The sequence below is a fragment of the Onychostruthus taczanowskii genome, unplaced genomic scaffold (genome assembly GCF_017590055.1).
Source record: "Onychostruthus taczanowskii isolate IOZ18803 unplaced genomic scaffold, ASM1759005v1 scaffold36, whole genome shotgun sequence".
Lineage (NCBI taxonomy): Eukaryota > Metazoa > Chordata > Aves > Passeriformes > Passeridae > Onychostruthus > Onychostruthus taczanowskii.
This window is the reverse complement of record NW_024501015.1, coordinates 1,989,305-2,006,357: the sequence shown is the minus strand read 5'-3', so window position 1 is coordinate 2,006,357 and position 17,053 is coordinate 1,989,305. Positions and strand designations below refer to the sequence as shown.

The 17,053-nt window shown below is 50.5% G+C and overlaps 1 protein-coding gene across 1 annotated transcript; it reads right to left on the bottom strand.

Moving 5' to 3' along the window:
- Positions 1-271: 271 nt before the first annotated feature.
- Positions 272-3,862, bottom strand: EVX1 (even-skipped homeobox 1). Its single transcript, XM_041411580.1, has 3 exons — positions 3,274-3,862; positions 1,528-1,778; positions 272-802 (listed from the first exon to the last, which is right to left on the bottom strand). The coding sequence occupies exons 1-3, from the start codon at positions 3,710-3,712 to the stop codon at positions 272-274; spliced, it is 1,221 nt and encodes a 406-aa protein (XP_041267514.1). The 5' UTR covers positions 3,713-3,862.
- Between the last annotated feature and the right edge of the window lie 13,191 nt (positions 3,863-17,053).

The window sequence follows — 17,053 nt, the reverse complement described above, 5'->3', positions numbered from 1 at the left end:
AATGTAAATCCTTTTAAGACTGAGCTATTTTTAGTCTCTTTTCTTCTTTTTTTTTTCTTTTTTTTTTCTTTTTTTCTTTTGTTTTTTTTCTTTTTTTTTTTTTTTTTTTTTGGGGGGGTCCTTTTTTTTTTTTTTTTTTTTTTTTTTTTTTTTTTCTGTGGGTGTCCGCGGCTGAGGAGAGAACACGATTAAATAAACATGGGCTGTAGGTACATTAACTCGAAGAGAAGTCCGGAAAGGGATGAGTATTTAATAACCCTGAGACAAAGGTTTATCTCGTTAAAGGTACTTCTTCTCTCTGGTCCATGGAAACTGAGGTGGCTTTGCTCAGCACAGAGGGCGTGAAAGTGAGAAAAGAGTCAGTCCTGGTTGTGGCCGAACAGGTAAAGTCTGATCCGGAGGGTCTCTGCGCCAGCCCGTTGGACTGGCCGCTGTGGCATGCCAGGCAGGAGCAGGGGGTGCCCCCGGCGCTGCTGAGTCCATGAGTTGGGGCAGGGTAGAGAGAGGGATGTCTGAAGGCGCACAGCAGTTCTGGTCTCGGGTACGGGTGGGAGAGGACCCTGAAGGTGTCCAGAGGCCTCAGGGGGGTACTGAAGGGGGTGGCGGCAGAGGCCGATGTGGCGCCGATGCCCATGTGGGAGTAGTAGGGCAGGGGCAGGTGGGACGGGAATGGGTACGGCAGGTTCCCGGTGGCCGCCGCGTGGCTCATCATGTACGTATAAAACGCCGGGTCGGCCGGGTGAGGCCAGGTCATGGCCAGGCGCTGCCGCTTGTCCTTCATCCTGCGGTTCTGGAACCAAACCTGCGGACAGAGGAGAGGCGAGAGCCGTCACCCGCCGCCGCCGCTCTCCGCCTGGCCGCCGGCCCCGGCCCTGCTCCCAGGGCGGTGCGGCGGACGTGGGTCTGCCGGAGAGCGGAGACCGGCGCCAGCTTTCCCTCCTACAGGGACTTGTCATCACGTACAGAGGGATCAGTTAAGCCCCTATAAAAATCTACAGGGAGACCCAGAGGAGCAGCCTTTTCAGGGTGCTTGTTTTCCTTTCCGCTTGTTAGGGCTTGTCCTGCTGCCCCTCACCCCCCGTCCCTGGGCTCCGGCCAGCCGGGCGGCTCTGCCTCAATGCTGCCCTTTCGCATCCAGAGCTACCTGGCATTGTTGCTATGGGGTTCATTTTCATGTGCAAATGTTTTGGAAAAGGCAGAGCAAAGCGAGATCGAAACAAGATCTGCTACTGGCTTTCTCTTCCCTCCCCCAAGAGTTGAGTGAGATTTGGACTGAACCGAAGGGAGGATTAAAAATAATCTGCTAGGGAGAGGGCAGATTAGAGGCGCTGGCCGGGATGGCTCCGGGAGCCGTGTCCCATCTCCCGCATTGCTGCAGGGTGCGGGCAGGGCCAGGAAAGGGGCGGGAGGCGGGGGGAGCTGAGAGGGAGGGTTATGCTGGCGAAGTGCTTTCCCGAGTTTTGCAAGGAAGTTTGGCCATACAGATTTATATCGTGCTAATTGGAAACATGTCCGAGCTGCGTGTACCTTGATGGTGGTTTCTGGCAGATTTAGAGCAGCCGCCAGCTCACATCTCCGGGGCCTGGACACGTAATTCTCCCGGTAAAACTCCTTCTCCAGCCGGGCGATCTGCTCGCGGGTGAAGGCGGTGCGGTAGCGGCGCATCTGGTCGCTGGCGCTGCAGGCCAGCGAGCCCTGGGAGCCGCCGCTGCCTCCGCTGCCCTTGGGGTGATCTCCCCCGCCGCTGGGGCTGCCGGCCACCGCCTCGGAGCACGGCCCTGCGTGGGGAGCCCGGAGCAAAGACACACGCTCGGTGGCGGGCGGGCACGGAGGGATGCTCGCCGTCCGCCTCCCCAGCGAACCCACTTCGGCCCCCAGTTCCACCCCATTTCGCGTTTCCGTGCCTGGCCCGGTGTACTGAGGGTATTGGGGTACTGACATCCAAGAAGGACCGGGGAGGAGAGCAGCGAGAAAGGGGATGAAACACCGCCTAAGGGTTTGAGAGGGGCTTATTCGCTCTGGCTGGGAGGTTACCTGTCCCCCGCCCTCCCCGACACACACCCCCCGCAATGGCGGTGTCTGCTCGCTGAGTCTCCCACTCGCTTCCCGCACCGGGAAACCGGAGCGCCGCAGCATCCCCCGACCCTGAGTGTCTGGAAAAGGCAGGTGTGCCCGCCATCCGTGTAGCGCTGCTCCTTCCTCCAGGCCAGCAAGGACCCAGGAGTGGAGCAGCCAGCAGACAGGGACTGTTTTCTCTGAGGGGAAGGTGAGGCCTTAGGGACCTCCGCTCAGTCTCCAAAGAGCAGGATGGGATATTTTCAACGAGCCTCTAAGGGACGAGGGAGAACAGACAGCGCTCTCTACGCTTCCCGGCTTCTTGAAGTGATTGAGGAACGGGGAGGGGGGAGAAGTGGGTTGTTGTCAGGGTAGGGACGTCTTTGCCGAGCTGGGAAGGTGGGAATAGGGAATGGGAAGTGGGGGCAGGGGAAAAGGGGCCTATCCGCTGCCTTTGCTTTTAAATGCAACTCTCCCTCATTGTCCCCGAGACCAAAGGCAATTAATTCATTGGGACCATTTCCGAGCTGGCGCCACCGAGACATAGAAGTGACAAGGTAATTTGGACCTTTTTTTTTTTTTTTTTTTTTTTTTTTTTTTTTTTTTTTAACCTAACGTGCAAACAAGGCCCTCACTACCGCACTTGGGGCTGGCATGAGTCGGCGAGAGATTTTACAGACTTTATGGGCGCTTCCGCACACGCCCGGGCACATTTCACCCTGCAAAACCACAAACAGCTCTTGGCCAGAAAGCCCGTTTGATCTTACCCACACACACACATACAAAAAAAAACCCCGCCGGTGTGGAGGATCGTAAGGGATTTCCTGAAGTATGCACTGTCTAGGCGATGGGGAAGAATAAAAATAAAATAGAGCAGATTGAAGAGGAGAGCGCGTGGTTGTCTTGGCCAAAAAGATCCTACGGGACAAGCCGCAGACCTGACGCATCCACGATGGGAAGCCTGGCTCCCCTCCAGGGACGCGGGGGCTGCCCGGTGTCGTGTCCTCTGACTCCCAAACAAGTCTCCCGGTGGCAGGGAGGTGAGCAATCAGTCAGGAAAGAGATCACACACGCGCAGACACACACACACCCGACTTCGTTGCCCCTCGCTCAGCTGGCGAGTGGAAAATCCCCTCCGGCAGCCCCCCCGCCCCACCAGTGCTGCCACCCAGCCCCGGAGCCGACGTGGGGCTGGAGGCATGGGAAGGAGTTGGGTACCTTTGCTGTGCTGGTACTCGGCGCTCCCCGTGGCGCAGTCCGGGGTGCAGCTCACCTCGATTTCCTCATAGAAATCCGACTCGGTGTCCGAGCTGCTCTGCTGCCCTTTGCTGGAGGGGAGCTCCGGGACGGGGGGCTGCTGTCCGGCCGAAAGCAGTGCTGCCGCCGCCGAGCGGCTCTCCGGCACCGTCCCTGTCCCTGGCAGCACCTCCACCTCCTCTTCGTCCTCTCCTCCGCCACCTCCTCCTCCTCCTCCTCCTCTCTCCCGGGACGACAAGGGGCCAGGTCTGGGGCTGATGCAGTTCCGATGGATCATCTTCTCCTGCGGCTCCGCAGCGGGGCTCCCCACTGCTTCGGACAAATTAGGCACCCTCTTGCCAACTAGAGCGCCAAGAGTAGTCCCCTCCAGAAACATCACCATCTCCTTCCTGGTTTCCATTGTGGCTTTGCTTAAGGGAGGGGAGAAAAAAAATCCAGATCTCTTCCCCCCCCCTCCCTTCTGCTCCCGCCCCAGCCTTGTACAAACCCAGCAACCCTCTCCTGCCAATGCAGAGGAGCCAGCGGTGAGATAGGGTGACCTTGTGATGCGAGCGCTACACTCTGCTATGCTGCTCTGGGAGGGATCACCATTGCCCTCTTCTTTCTAAGCTGTCATCCTCAATGGTGCAGTCGTCATTACAGTACCACCGGTGACGCCACACATTGATTGCCAGTGGATAAATAGAAACGTCTGCCACTGGGAAGATGAAAGGAAGAACCGGAGTGAATGGGCTAAATGCGTGATGCACCAGGTGTAGCAGCCTGAGATGGAGAGGGAAGTGTGAAAAAGAGATGCATATGGAGCGGCAAAGATGTTGTAACATGCGGAGAGAGTTCCGCGGGGGGAAGCCTTGCCTGACAATTAAATAGCCCTTTGACTGCTTTAAGCCACAACCTTGATGTAGAATTGAGGCGAAGATCCTTAGCTGCATCCTGGAAGTGAGAAGATACGTACTCAAGCCTCTTCCTTGGATGCATTATTTATTGCTGGCAATCAGCTTCCGCCTAACTGCATATATAAGGCTTCTAAGAATCCTCTGCGAACTTGAGGATAAAGAAATGTGCTGCTGATATTTGAATGTAAAAATAGCTTTGATTTCTTGCTCCGGGTCAATATGGGTTCCTATCGGTATAATTGTCATTGTTTTCTGTTTACTGAGATTAAAATGTTAGTTTACTATTTGGAAATACGGTTATATATTTGTTGTTTTTTACATATGAAAAGATACAACTACTTCACTTGTAACTGTAGTTATTCTGGCTATCTGCTGTTTATCGTTTGTTCTTGGTTTTTTCCTTTTCTTTTCCAATTTTTCCATGATTCTTGCGCTTTTATCAGGGTTTTGTGTCTCCTTTCCTTTCCTTTTTTTAGCTAATTGTTTTGCACAAATTATTATCTACTTTCGGGGAGGGGCGGAGGGGAGGCTATGGAAGAAGGTCTGCCAAGAGTAATTCAGGCTCAGAAAAATGCAAGTTATCAAGGCCAGAGCTTATGCTAGCTAGCAGATGTTGTTGAAACAGACATGACAGGGGCAACAATTTGGACAGCACTTGTCTGAAAATAAGGGACCTTGTACCATAAATACAGTGGCACGTGTAATCTTTTTGGCGTATTACGATATTTCTAATGAATGTGGTAAGGATCTCATCTTTAGTTAACATTGCCTCACATGTGTAATGTCAAGTCATTTTTCGCCATCTGTCGTAACTAGGTTGTTCTAATTTTTTTTTTTTTCTCTCGGGGTGTTATTGGCTAGTCAGGATACAGAAAACATTCAACCAATTACAATCCCAACCCGGTAAGGAATTTACTGGCATATCTGAGGTGACGTCGCTCCGGTGGGGAACAGGCAGCGCAATAGGAAACATGCTGTGATTTTCCGTCTAGCCCTGCGAGCAGGATGCAGAGAGACAAACAAACAAGCAAACAAGATTCCCGGTTTGCTGGATGCATGGATTGAGGAATGGTCCTAGCAATAAGCACACTATTTTCAGGGTGATAAATCACGGGTTTTTACAGCGCTGTGGCCACTGTTATCCCTTTCTCCCTGTATATACACGCACGTATTTTTCCATGCAAACGCACATCATGCACATAACACACTCTGGACTGCACTGCTTTCCACCACACGTCGTGAAGCGTGCACTGCTCCAAAGCTTGAAAAATTATGGAAAACTTATTGATAAATTCCCTTTCCCTTCTCTCCCCTGCCAGACCGACGTGTGCCCTGTGAGGACCTGCCGCCCATCCCTGCCGCAGCCGGGTTCGGCTCTGCGGGCTGTGTGAGCGTGGAGTCGGGGAAGCAGGACCAGCTCTGGGTGGATGGATGGATGGATGGATGGATGGATGGATGGATGGATGGGTGGATAAGGCAGCCTGTCTTAGGGCTGAGCAGAGCAGAAGGGCTGATCCCGCTGAGCAGAGCGGTGCGGACGGAGCTGCGGGGCAAGGCCGGACAAGGCGGGGCGGAGGTGCTCGGGGAGCGCTCTGTCCGTGTCGCGCTGGTGCCTCTTCCCACGGCTGGTGGTGTCGTTTTTGCGCTTTGTTGGAGTAAGCAGGGGATCTGTGTTCGTGTTCTTGGCACCTCTGGGGGGAGTGTGAAGGTTCAGCCTCCCCCTGGGCCCACGTCAGCCTCAGCTTCCCTAGAAAACTCACTTCCAGTCTCCTTCCTAGCTCGGCCTGTGGGAAGAAGCTGGCTGGTATCTGCGGCAGACAGAGAGGATTTCCGCATCACAACGAGTTTGGTGGTAATAAGAAGAGGGATATTCATGTCTGTTTCTAAATAAGACCGTAATCAGAATCTGAATTCTGAGTGCAAGGGAGAGCTCCCAGAGTGGGCGATGGAAACGATTGTGGGGAAGTTAATGGGAAATTCTCCCTCTGCCAGACCAGAGCCTTGGGGATGATTTCTGTGGATTATGCTGGCCGATCCACAGGAATTTTATCATCTTCGTTTACGAGTCACCGCTGCCTCCTTCCTCACCCCATTCTTAATGCGTTCCCACCAAGAAGCCACCCGTCTTGTACCCCGAGTCGGAGGTTTTGTTGAGCCCGGGACGATGGTCATTGCCACGGAAGGCTTGACGCAGCCCGCAGCAGCACCCGCTGTGGAACACCCCCGCACGGACAGACGGACATCCCCCACACATACACATGCTTTAATTTGCCAAGGGTAAACACAGAGTTAAAGACCCGAGTGAAATATAAGAACGGGGAAAAAAAAAAAAAAAAGAGTACTGGAAGTTTTGGGGTCAATTTAGATTGGATTAGTTAAGACTTCTTAAAATGTCTATTTTTCCATCCCCCAGGAAAAGTAGCTCCGCAAGAGCCCCTCGCACGTCAACGGGCCGGTGAAGCGGCGTGGTGGAGCGAGGAGCCCCGTCCCGCTCTCTGCCGCCGCAGTTTTGCCACACAGGGAATGCGGGGTCCGGAGCACTGCCTTCTGTCTAGTGTTTCTCTCAGATCTGTCATGCTCGATTTGGAAGGAGACTCCCTCATTTGGGATTAATTTCCAGGCAGATTGGAAAGTATATCCCTGTGGGTGTGGGTGGATTTTTTTCCTGTACGTTCCAGACCGAGATTCAATACCTACCCTCTCTCTCGCTAGGTCACAGCCAGAATGCCATAAACATGCTCAAAACTTTTCAAACTTATTTATTTCTCCGAGTTTGCAGTTCTCCTTGCTGATATATGGCCAAAGGGGGATCAGGACACGAATCCCGCCTTAATGCTGTCTGAAATGTAGCCCCGTATACCAAAAAACAAACGAAACACACACATACTCTTCCCAAAACGAGGAAGTAATAGGGGGACATTAAAACATTGCCAGAGTGATGTGCTTATAAATCAGGCATTTTCCTTGAAAGTGCTAAGCCTGCAGAAAGAAAGACACATCCCTCCTTCCCCGTGGGATATTTCTTTTTCTTAGCCGGTCAGCAGGGTGTCAATAACTTTTGACGGATACTGCCCAGTTAGGACTGGGAACCAACGATCAGTTTCTCTAAAAAGCCCTTAGGTCTTGTCATCTTTTAAAAAGGAAGAAAGTTTTGACATACCGCTGAACGATTTAGTGCCGCAAAAAGTGATACCTAGTTCAAATGGGTGACCAAACCAGAAAACCTATTTTTAAATTTTTAATGGGTAGTGTTAACAATAATGGAGTAATTATCACTGTTTTATTAAGGCTATTTTTTACGACATGATTAGAGGTGGAAGCTTTGGAGAGAAGAGAATAATAGGCGCATTATTCTTGTGTGTAAAGACAAGCTGGTACAATGACAGCACGTAACACGTAAGGGGCGTTGAGGAGAGAGAGGACAGAGCAGTGAGTGGGATGTGCCTAGGAAAGCATGTAATGGTATTTACAGGATCTGATCCGGGACACATTTCTGCCTCCCTGTACCTCTGAATGCCGGCTCCCGGCACCTCTGCGGAGGGCATCTGTCTATTCTGGAGGGATTCTTCTGGGGTTTTGTTTTTAACTGTTGGCTGTCTGAAGCAACGCCTCATTGTCACCGCATGAGGTTCTGGAGATATTTACTTTGTTAGACCAAAACCTAGGGGAAGAGGGAGTGGCGGAGGGAGCGGGTGGAAAGTGCACGATTCCCTCTCATAGGACATTCAGGACAAGTTTGACCGTGGAAACTAAATCTTCTGTTTTACTGATGACAGTGAGTAAATCGTGAGGAATTTGGGCTCTCGATTTGAATTCCTATCTCTCCCAGACTCGTCGAGAGCCTTAAAACTGCGGCAATCTTTTAATGTTCGAATGAGCAGTAGAAACATGATCTGCGTGGCAAACTCCCTCGTTTGAAAACAAAAAGGTATTTATGGAGTGAATTTAATTCGGTGGAAGGCACAGGTAAATGAAAATCGACAGTATTTCAGTGCTTCTCGTGACTAGACTTTTTTTTTTTCTTAAAGGTTTGATTTAACGAGAACTGAGCTAGCAGCCCTTCCTGCTGTGCATTTTCGCGATTTCCCCACCGCGGGTGACGGCGTCGCCTGAGACTTGGTGCGCCGAAGCATCTCTTACAGAAACACTGAGGAGTTTCAGGGGGTGCTCCAAGGAAGAGCCGTAATGGGGGATGTGGCATTATCAGGAGAAAACCGCAGGAATGCCAGAGGCGAACACACATTCTTTCACCGCATGTAGTATTTTGGTGTCCTGTTTTATTAAAACAAACTGGAGGCCCAGAAGGGGCCGAGAGGAGCGGTGCTGCCTGCAGGGATGCCGCCTCGCAGGCTGCCCGCACTCCCGTCAGGCCGCCGGAATCGGCCCCGACCCCACCGCCGGCTACACGCCGGGACACCCATCTATTTCTCCCTTTGTCGCCCCAAGGTAGGCGGCAATGTCCCCTAGAGAGGGTCTTCGGGCCCTTCCCTGAAGGAAATTATCGAAACGAGGGGTGTTTGCAGCGCACTGTGTTTGCTGTAAGGAAGCAGTGCATGGCCAGAGCCAGGGGCTCTCTGCGCCCTCTTGCAGCCCTGTCGCTCCCCAGCTTTAGGTCTTGTTCGGCTCCAGATAGGCCAAACCCTGGTATTTTTACTGTGATGAAGATGTTTTTATACAGAGCCTCACGAACAAGTGCAGAGAGGAGCATAGGTGTGGTTCAGAGCATTTGGAGACTGACACTATGAGGTGCAAACTCTGCCTAGAGAAAATGGTTGAAAAAGTCCTAGCTCATATACTGGATCTTGAGGACACTTTTCATCCCTGGGGAGGGTGTGAGCAATCCCTAAGGAAAGTTCCTTTGGAGGTAAGGGTATCCAAGGGGTGCAGGATCTGCTAGGACCTCTCGCCACTAGGGAAATGCCAGAAGTGGGTATCGTACTCCAGAGACCCAGCAGTGTGTCTCTTGTAATGAAAGGGTGATTTCCTCCTAGATTTGAAAAGGAGCAGATTTGACCCCATGGGAACAGGCGTGTTGCCTCTTGTTTTCTCTTTACACACGTCATGAGACAATGTTTAGAATGACAAGGAACAGAAAGCTGTATACAAGAAAAACAAATAAAAAGGAGGAAAAGAAGAACAAAAAAGAAAGGGAAGGAATGGAAAGGGAGGATAAACAGAAGGGGAAGGGAAAGGGGAAGGGGAAGGAAAGGGGGAAGAGGTATGGGCAAGGGAAGGGAGGAGGAAAGAAAAGGGAAACCCCAGCCATGTTGAGCAGGCATCTCATGGAAATTCTCTCATTCCTCACTGAATCTGAGTGTCCTAAAAAATAGCAGTTGCACTGATGCAAAATGCTGGTTCAACTACTGGACATCACCGTCTCATTCAAACTCTTCCCGAAAGAAATACATATAAAACCTCAAATAGGGGAATGGAAGGCATGCTGAATGAAAATTTTACATAGTTTTAACAATAAAGAGTGGAATGTTAACCCCTTAAGTTCCAGTCCCACTTTGAAAAATTTTCATCTACAGCTAGCCAAGCTGAGATGGCATCATCTCTTCTCACAGTGCACCCTTCACAGCAGATTTGGCCACCTAGTTTATTTTTGGCTTGTACCTCTGTGCATGGCCCCCAGGATGAGAATGTGAATCCACAGGCTGGGTTTGTTCCACAGAAACAAAATCTCCACCCTGACTCTCTGAGCAGTGGCCAAGTGCTTCAGGGAACCACTACTTAAGGGAAATGACCAGGTTTGCACTCTGGGTACTGGATCCCCAGTGCCTGACCGCTTTCTGTCTGTCCCCTGCCTGTGAAATCCATGATCCCCTGGACAAGGACAGAGACAAGGTGAGCATGGAACAGCAGGCAATGTGCACTGAGCAAAGCCAGTGACCTCGATGAGCTGTGCTGATGGGGATCCTTCTCCTTTGGCGGGTTGTTCCTCTCTGTACTCTCAAAGCACAGCTCTGGGCACACCATGCCCATCATGTGAGATAGCAATCAGGGCAAAACAGAGATGTAGAAAACTTTCACAGAAAGTCATGAGCTTCTGCCAGAGAATTCATCCCAGGAACATGTAGGAAATTCTGACTTTGTCTAAAAACCTTACACCAAAGCAAATAAAATCCTTAGAAGCAGATAATTTGTGATCATTTCCCCCCCATTTCTTGATGCATATTTAAGAAGAACACAGAAATTTTGCTGACTACTGACCGACTTCTGATCCCATTTATCAGTATCAATAACTTCCAACAAACATTTCAGCTGAGCTTTTTGGTCACTGAGGACCAGAAACGGTGAAAAGATTAAGTGGGCAATGAAGCAACCTGAGTTACTCATTGCTGTAACAAAACTGCATTAACCCCTTGATATACATGTAGCAGCAATGCCGAATGTCACCTAGCCTGTCCTCTCTAAGCCCGGGCACAGAGACCAGTGCTGGGGCAAGTTTGCACTCTTTGCCTAGGAGGCCTTGTCTTTCAGGCCTCCTGCTATCAAGTCTGAGCTGAAGGAGGTAAAATCTTTCCTCATATGGCTCCCAGTATGGGCCCGACCTTGACCGTGTTGCTTTCGGAGTCACAGAGAAAATTGTAGCCTGCACGGGCACCCAGTGTGATGGATTTGTCCTCCGGATGAGGATGCCCGGCATGCAGGATGGGTGTGCTGGTCAGTGGAAAAAGGTACTGCAGCTGCAGGGAGGCTGGGAGAGCATCACGGTTCTGCTGGGAATAGGGGGTGTACCAATATTGCGTGGAGACAAAAATCTGGCCATGTTCGTGTGATTGCTTGCTGTGTTGCCTGAGAACTGGCATGAGAAAAGATAACGTTAGAAGCGAAGCCCAAGTGTCCGGGCTTAGCTGTTTCCAAAAGAGGAAGTGTGCTCGTACTGGGAAGACCCGGCAGAGAAAGGCAGGAACTTGTTTGTCATACAGGACAGCAGTAGGGCACAGAATAGGTACGGTGCAGGCTGCAGCAGGTAGCCATGGCACACACACGGGGCCAGCTGCTTGCTCACTCCAGGGATTCCCTGCTCTGCCCGGCCTGTGGCTCTGTTTCTCTGCCTCTTGCTGCACGCTCCTTTAGGAGCTGATCCCGAAGTCCCAGGCAAGTCTCATCGACAAAGAAGACGAGAAAGGGACACGACACAGCCCCGGGGGAGGGGGGCTCGGGGGAGGACGGCTTCCCTGCCTTTCCCGGCCAGCTCAGGCCTGCGCACGGCCTCCAGTTCCCGCCCGCGCCGCCGGCCGCATCCGTGCTCCCCGCAAGGCCAGTCGCGGCATCTCCCCTCCCTCCCTCCCTCCCAGACGGCGGTCCCTGGCTGTGATCACCGCGGCCCTACACTAACTGCTGTCTTCTTGCGCCCCCCACTGCTGATGGGCCGCAGAGATGAAAGGAGACAAGCCAGACCGCTCGCCCTCTCGCCTCCGCTTTTTTCCTTTTTTCTTTTTTTTTTTTTTTTTTTTTTTTTCCCCTTGTGCCATGAATGAGTAAATGAGAAGGAGCAAGAAGACCAGGCAGCTCTTCCGACGGCTCCCGCCCGGGGTGCCGAGACGCAGGAGGCTACCCCCGCCTTCCTCCCGCGGGCAGGGAGGAACCCAGAGGAGCAGCGGCCTCCCAGGCAGCCGGGTGGCACCAGCACCGCCCCGCTCTTACCCTGCCGAGGGCACGGCTCCGCAGCCCGCGGCTAATTCGCTGGTTCTCTCAGAAATTAGGTCATCCTCGCCATCAGCGTCCCTGGAGGTCAAGAACATTTTGCCCAGAGTAACTTAAAACTCTCGGAAAACACGCCCAGGGAGAGAAACCGCTGCTGCAGGTATAACAGGCGAGGAACTCAAACAGGTCTTTCTAGGACCCGGTGCCCTGGGAAATCGCGACACATGGCAGCAGCTTGGCCGGAGCAGCTTGGTACTCTCTGCTGATCTCGGAGAGTCCCCTGACAACCAACCTTTGTCACAAGCAGTCGAGGGTTTAGTTGTCTGGAGCCAGAATGCAACGAAATAAATATGCTTCTTCACTTTAATCGCGTTCATTGACTTCTTCTAGGACATGATATGCCCTCCCCGTTTAGATTCAAGATGAGTGCCATATGGCACATCTTATCCCGTATGTACATACACAGATATACACAAACACATATTTATGGCACATCTGCTTCTGTTCTTCCCTCTCTTGCTCCTCCATTGAAATCCAGTTTGGAAGAAACTGCTCAAATCCAGAAAGACTGCATCTATGCGCCTGTATATGCATGTTTTTACTATGGATACACGGTAACCTGTAGGGGTTTGTCATTCTCAGTCCACAAAACTCGTTTTGAATGCTTTTAGTCTTGCTGCCAGCAAGCATTAAAAAAGAAAAAAAAAGTATAATTAGTAATCAAAGCATGTGGAAGAAATCCCACGGGTTGCTTCTCTCTCATTTAGTGCCTTTCCTGCGATATTTCTAGCCCCGTAAGAAACATGAATCACTGCTGGATTAAGGTCCTTCCTTGGGGAACACTGTGATGGGATGATTCCGTAGGGAAAACTTTGAAACACCTTTTTATTTGAGGGTTATTCTCAAATATAAAGGGGGTTATTCTCCCCCTACAGCTCTTCCCTCTAGAAGAGGACCACGGGATTCATCTCCCATCCATGTTTGGGGAGAGTGAACGGTAAGCCCGGAGCCCTCAGGAAGCGGGACGCTCCCCCGGGTGCTGGAGTCGATCCAAGGGCAGAAGGGCCATGAGACCTGCTGTCGCTAACGCCCACCCTCAGTGGTGGGGTGACATTTCAGACATTGCAGTTCTTCAGCAAAAGCCCAGCCTGTCCTATGGAATCAGTGTTTTTCTTGAGAAAAGGACAAAAAGGGGGGGGGGGGGGGGGAGGAAAAAAAGGAAAAAAAAAATATAAGAAAAGGCAAAAAAAAGCTCTCACAACTCGGAGAGAAGCAGCAGAACAAAGTGTTGCAAGGGAAACCTTTCCTGGCATCCAGGCTGGGTGCAGGAAAGTCACTGGAAAACGGATTAAAACTGAAAGCCTGTGCTCCAAATCACCACCAGCGCGGGGAAGAAACATGTCTGGGAGCTACAGGGGGAAGAATCGACCGGTGGGAACTCGCAGTTCACCCCTTCATGAGCGGTCTCATCCCATAGCGCGTGGATTTTGGACTAAGAGATCAAACCGCAAATCCATTTTGACCGAACAGCAAGGAGCTCCAGGCAGAGTGGGCTGAGCTTGCTGCTCGCGGTGCTCGGCAGGAAAACCTCTCCTCGAGCAGCGGGAAGGAGCCGCACGGCTTTGCGGGAGACTGGTTAATGTTAATTGCGTGGAGGTTATTATTCACCCAGCAGAGACAACCAGGTCTTGCCCCCGGCCCCGAAACTGGCGGGGTGTAGGCAGGAGCGTACAATTAAGTCCCTGCCGTGCTATTTTCCCCCCGGGCTCCTCACGAAACGCCCTGGGAAAGCGGCCGTGGCCAAACGGGCTGGCTGAAGGCAGCGCTGCCGGCCCGGCCAGGAAGGAGCGGGTGAGGCCCACAGCCCGCAGCATCTCCTGGCCCTTTCCTCCGCGGGCTCGGGCACAGCGCTGGGGGTGATCCACCCTCTTTGAACCCAGGGCCTCATCCTCTCTGCAGGGAGGGAAGCAAACCAACTTTGCAGTGGTCTTTGGATGGGGAATGGTAGGAAGAACTCTCTCTCCTCAGCCCCCCTCGCACCCAGCTGTTTCTGGAGCTATTTCCTGCACCAGCTGCCCGTCCTGGCATCCAGGGGAGGATGGTCCTGGCTGCCCAGGGTCATATCTGTCCACATGGCTAGTACTCCTGGTGTAGAAAAAATATGCTGTAAATAAAAAGAAACCTATGAAGGTCCCATTCCCCAGAAGATATGGGAGAAGCTCTGGGCAGGTGGACAGGATTCAAAAGCTTCCATCTCCCTTCAATGAGATGCATGGCCTGCTTGGTTGGTCAGCAGCATCCTCCTGGCCTGGGAGCACCAAGGGCATTAGTCCAAGGCCCAGGCTGCGCAGCTGGTCCCAGTACCCGTTTGCCCAGAGTCTAGCCTACATGGTCTCCGTAGGATTTGGGTGTAGCAGCAGAAATTACTTCTCTCTCCCATAAGTCCTTCCCCAAATGCCAAAGACACCAAGCCAGAACTGTTTTGCTTTACACTGCCCAAGCAAAAGCTGATTTCCAGAACACTGGTGGGGCTGGAAAAATTTCTGCCCTTGGGTTGGCATTCCTGGGCGGAGCACAGAGTGGAAGTACCAAACCATGTGTCTGAGGTGGCTGCCACACACAGCACAGAGCAGAACCACCATCCTCCCATTTCACGTTTTTTTTTTAAAGACAACATCACCGTATGTGCTTGTATAAATCCTCAGTGATTTCACAGTTCCCCATGGTAATATCGCCAGGCTGACTCTTATGATTTCCTCCACGCCTGCACAGTTTTAGATTTATTGGTCTCTTACATACTCATTCACAGAAATAAAGAGGGTGGGAGTGGAGAGGACTTGACTTCTGGCTGCTTTCTGAGGTTTCCATGCCAGATCCATGCAAGATTGAGGGCTCTGGAAATGTGGGTTTGTAAAACAACCCCTTAAATTACTGCATGCGGGTTAGGGGGTTAGGCACACACCCACACCCACACACTCACATGCACGTACAAAGTAATGTCTTACAAAGGGTTAAAAGATACTAAAGTAAATGCTAGGAAAAAAAATTTAAAAAGACCCAAAGAACTTAAAAACCAAGAAACCTGAATGCTCCTGAAAGAATCTTTGCATGATAGGTGCGGTAATCCCGTCTAATTACCACTCCAGAGCCTTGTAGGTCAAAATTCTTCCAGCTCTAGGAAATTTGAATTTTGTGTAGATTTGGATGAAATCAAATGGGTATATCAGCATGAAAACTGGACAGTGAAAGAGCAGCTGCTGAAAGGACCAAAGAGTCCGATTTTCCAAAGGTTAGATCCTAGTCCAGCCATCAGGAGCTGAAGGGATATCAAGGCATATAATGATGATGACAGAGAATCAGGAAAGATGTGCCCTCAATTTGATAGTTCTTTGAGCAGGAGCGAGTCCTCAGCTAATCTCTTTCCACAGGAATGTTACTTACTCTCTCTGCTCCTCAGCTGTGTCTATGTCAAGTATTTTCTTGCTGATAGTACAACATTTAGGGATAACCTGTCTCTACCTCCCCCACAAGAAATGTCTCTGAAACAGATGTCTGTGGGGTAAGTGCCCCAAAAGGTATCAAGTGGGTCTTCCTCAGACCTCTGATAGATGCAAGGAGGTCTGCATGTGTCCTGATGAAAGCAATCTGGAACACAAGCCAGTTCCTCATTTCTGAGACTGGAGCATCTGTATGAGATAGGGATGTTCCAAATGAAAATGTGGTATCTTCCAAGCTCTGAGGGGAGGTGAGAGGTACCAACATTACATGAATGGCAGATGCACTGTCCACAGGCTGTATTTTCCATGGCATCAAGCCTTCACACAAGTAAAAGATTGTTCCTAAAGGCCAGTAATCTCCTACCAACACAGCAGAACAGGAGTTTCTAATGTGTAAGTACCAGACTTCAGATGCACTTTGGGTGCACTAATTAAAGGATTAAGCAGTCCTCTCTCTGAACCCTGTCAGGAAGTTTTTGCACACCCTTGGTAGAGTAGATGTGAATCAAATAAATTCTCAGGATTTGTACACCTCACTGTAAACACAGTGGGCAATTGTATTGGGCTAACAGAGGGTTTGCATGTGTAATGACTCCAGAGCAAGCATTGGTTGTCAGGTGTCTACCTACGACAAAATAGAGAAGGTCAGTCTGACCTATGAACCAGCCAAGTTCACAGACTAATTTGTACTTTGAAATACATGGGACTTGGGTGACAGGCCTTCACTATACAGACTGTTCTGGATGACTGGAGGGTAAAGACTTGGTCACACATGGAAATGCTTAAGAATGTCCACACAGGACTCATTGTTTCACCTCAGATCCACGCCCCATCTCAGCCCAAGGTGAATTTCCTGGTTAGACAAACCTGAGCTGCCAATGGAGATATAGAAGAACACAAGAACTTGTTCAGAACAAGAATGTTCACGTTTGGAGGTACTCTGGGAGGGCCATTGTATTTTGCACGCAGATCCTGTCTTAATTTGCATGAACTTTCAAGAGGAGATGCTCATTAGTACAGTGTGATCCTTTCAATAACTTCCTAGTTCAGCGTGTCTTCTGTTGGTTTGCACTAAATTAATCTAACCTAAATCTAAATCTAAATGTAATTAAATGAAATTAAACTGAGTTTCGAGGGCTACCATCAGTCTACATGTAGATTCTCATCTGAAACCTCAATCCAGACCACTCCTGCACAGAGGTTGGATGTCACTATAAGACACGAAAAAACACAATGCAAACATGCTGATGTTTTCGAGGTAAAAAGGGGTCATTTATTTCCTGACTCTAACATTTATAGATTTTCAAAAGTGACAGTGGATTGGAAGGTGAAAGTGCCACCTCTCAAATGACACTGGACAAACTAACAGTCCATCAAATTTCTCCTCCTCCATAAAAGAATGTAAAACAATAAGTTATTTACAAAAAGTGCCTGAGAAAGTTCATTACAAGAATGTAAACATCAGAAGGTTTAGAAAATCTTAAAAAATCAGGGCGACAGGTTGAATATAAAGAGATAAAACTAATTCTTTTTGCAGTCAAGGAGATCTCAACTGAGCAGGAAAGAGCAAGTCACCCCCAGTGTTCCTGACAGGAAGTTTCAGACACAATGATGTGCTCAGCTGTAAGCTAACACCTCTCAGCTGTGACAGCACCACTGATGGACACAGCACCTCTTGGTCCATCCCAATGAAAT

Excerpts from the sequence above, each read along its gene's own strand:
- EVX1 (XM_041411580.1), bottom strand. The coding sequence starts at position 3,712 with ATGGAAACCAGGAAGGAGATGGTGATGTTTCTGGAGGGGACTACTCTT. Across the intron at positions 1,779-3,273 it reads CGAGTACCAGCACAGCAAAG|GGCCGTGCTCCGAGGCGGTG; the intron begins GTACCCAACTCC and ends CTCCCCACGCAG. Across the intron at positions 803-1,527 it reads TGCCAGAAACCACCATCAAG|GTTTGGTTCCAGAACCGCAG; the intron begins GTACACGCAGCT and ends CTCTGTCCGCAG.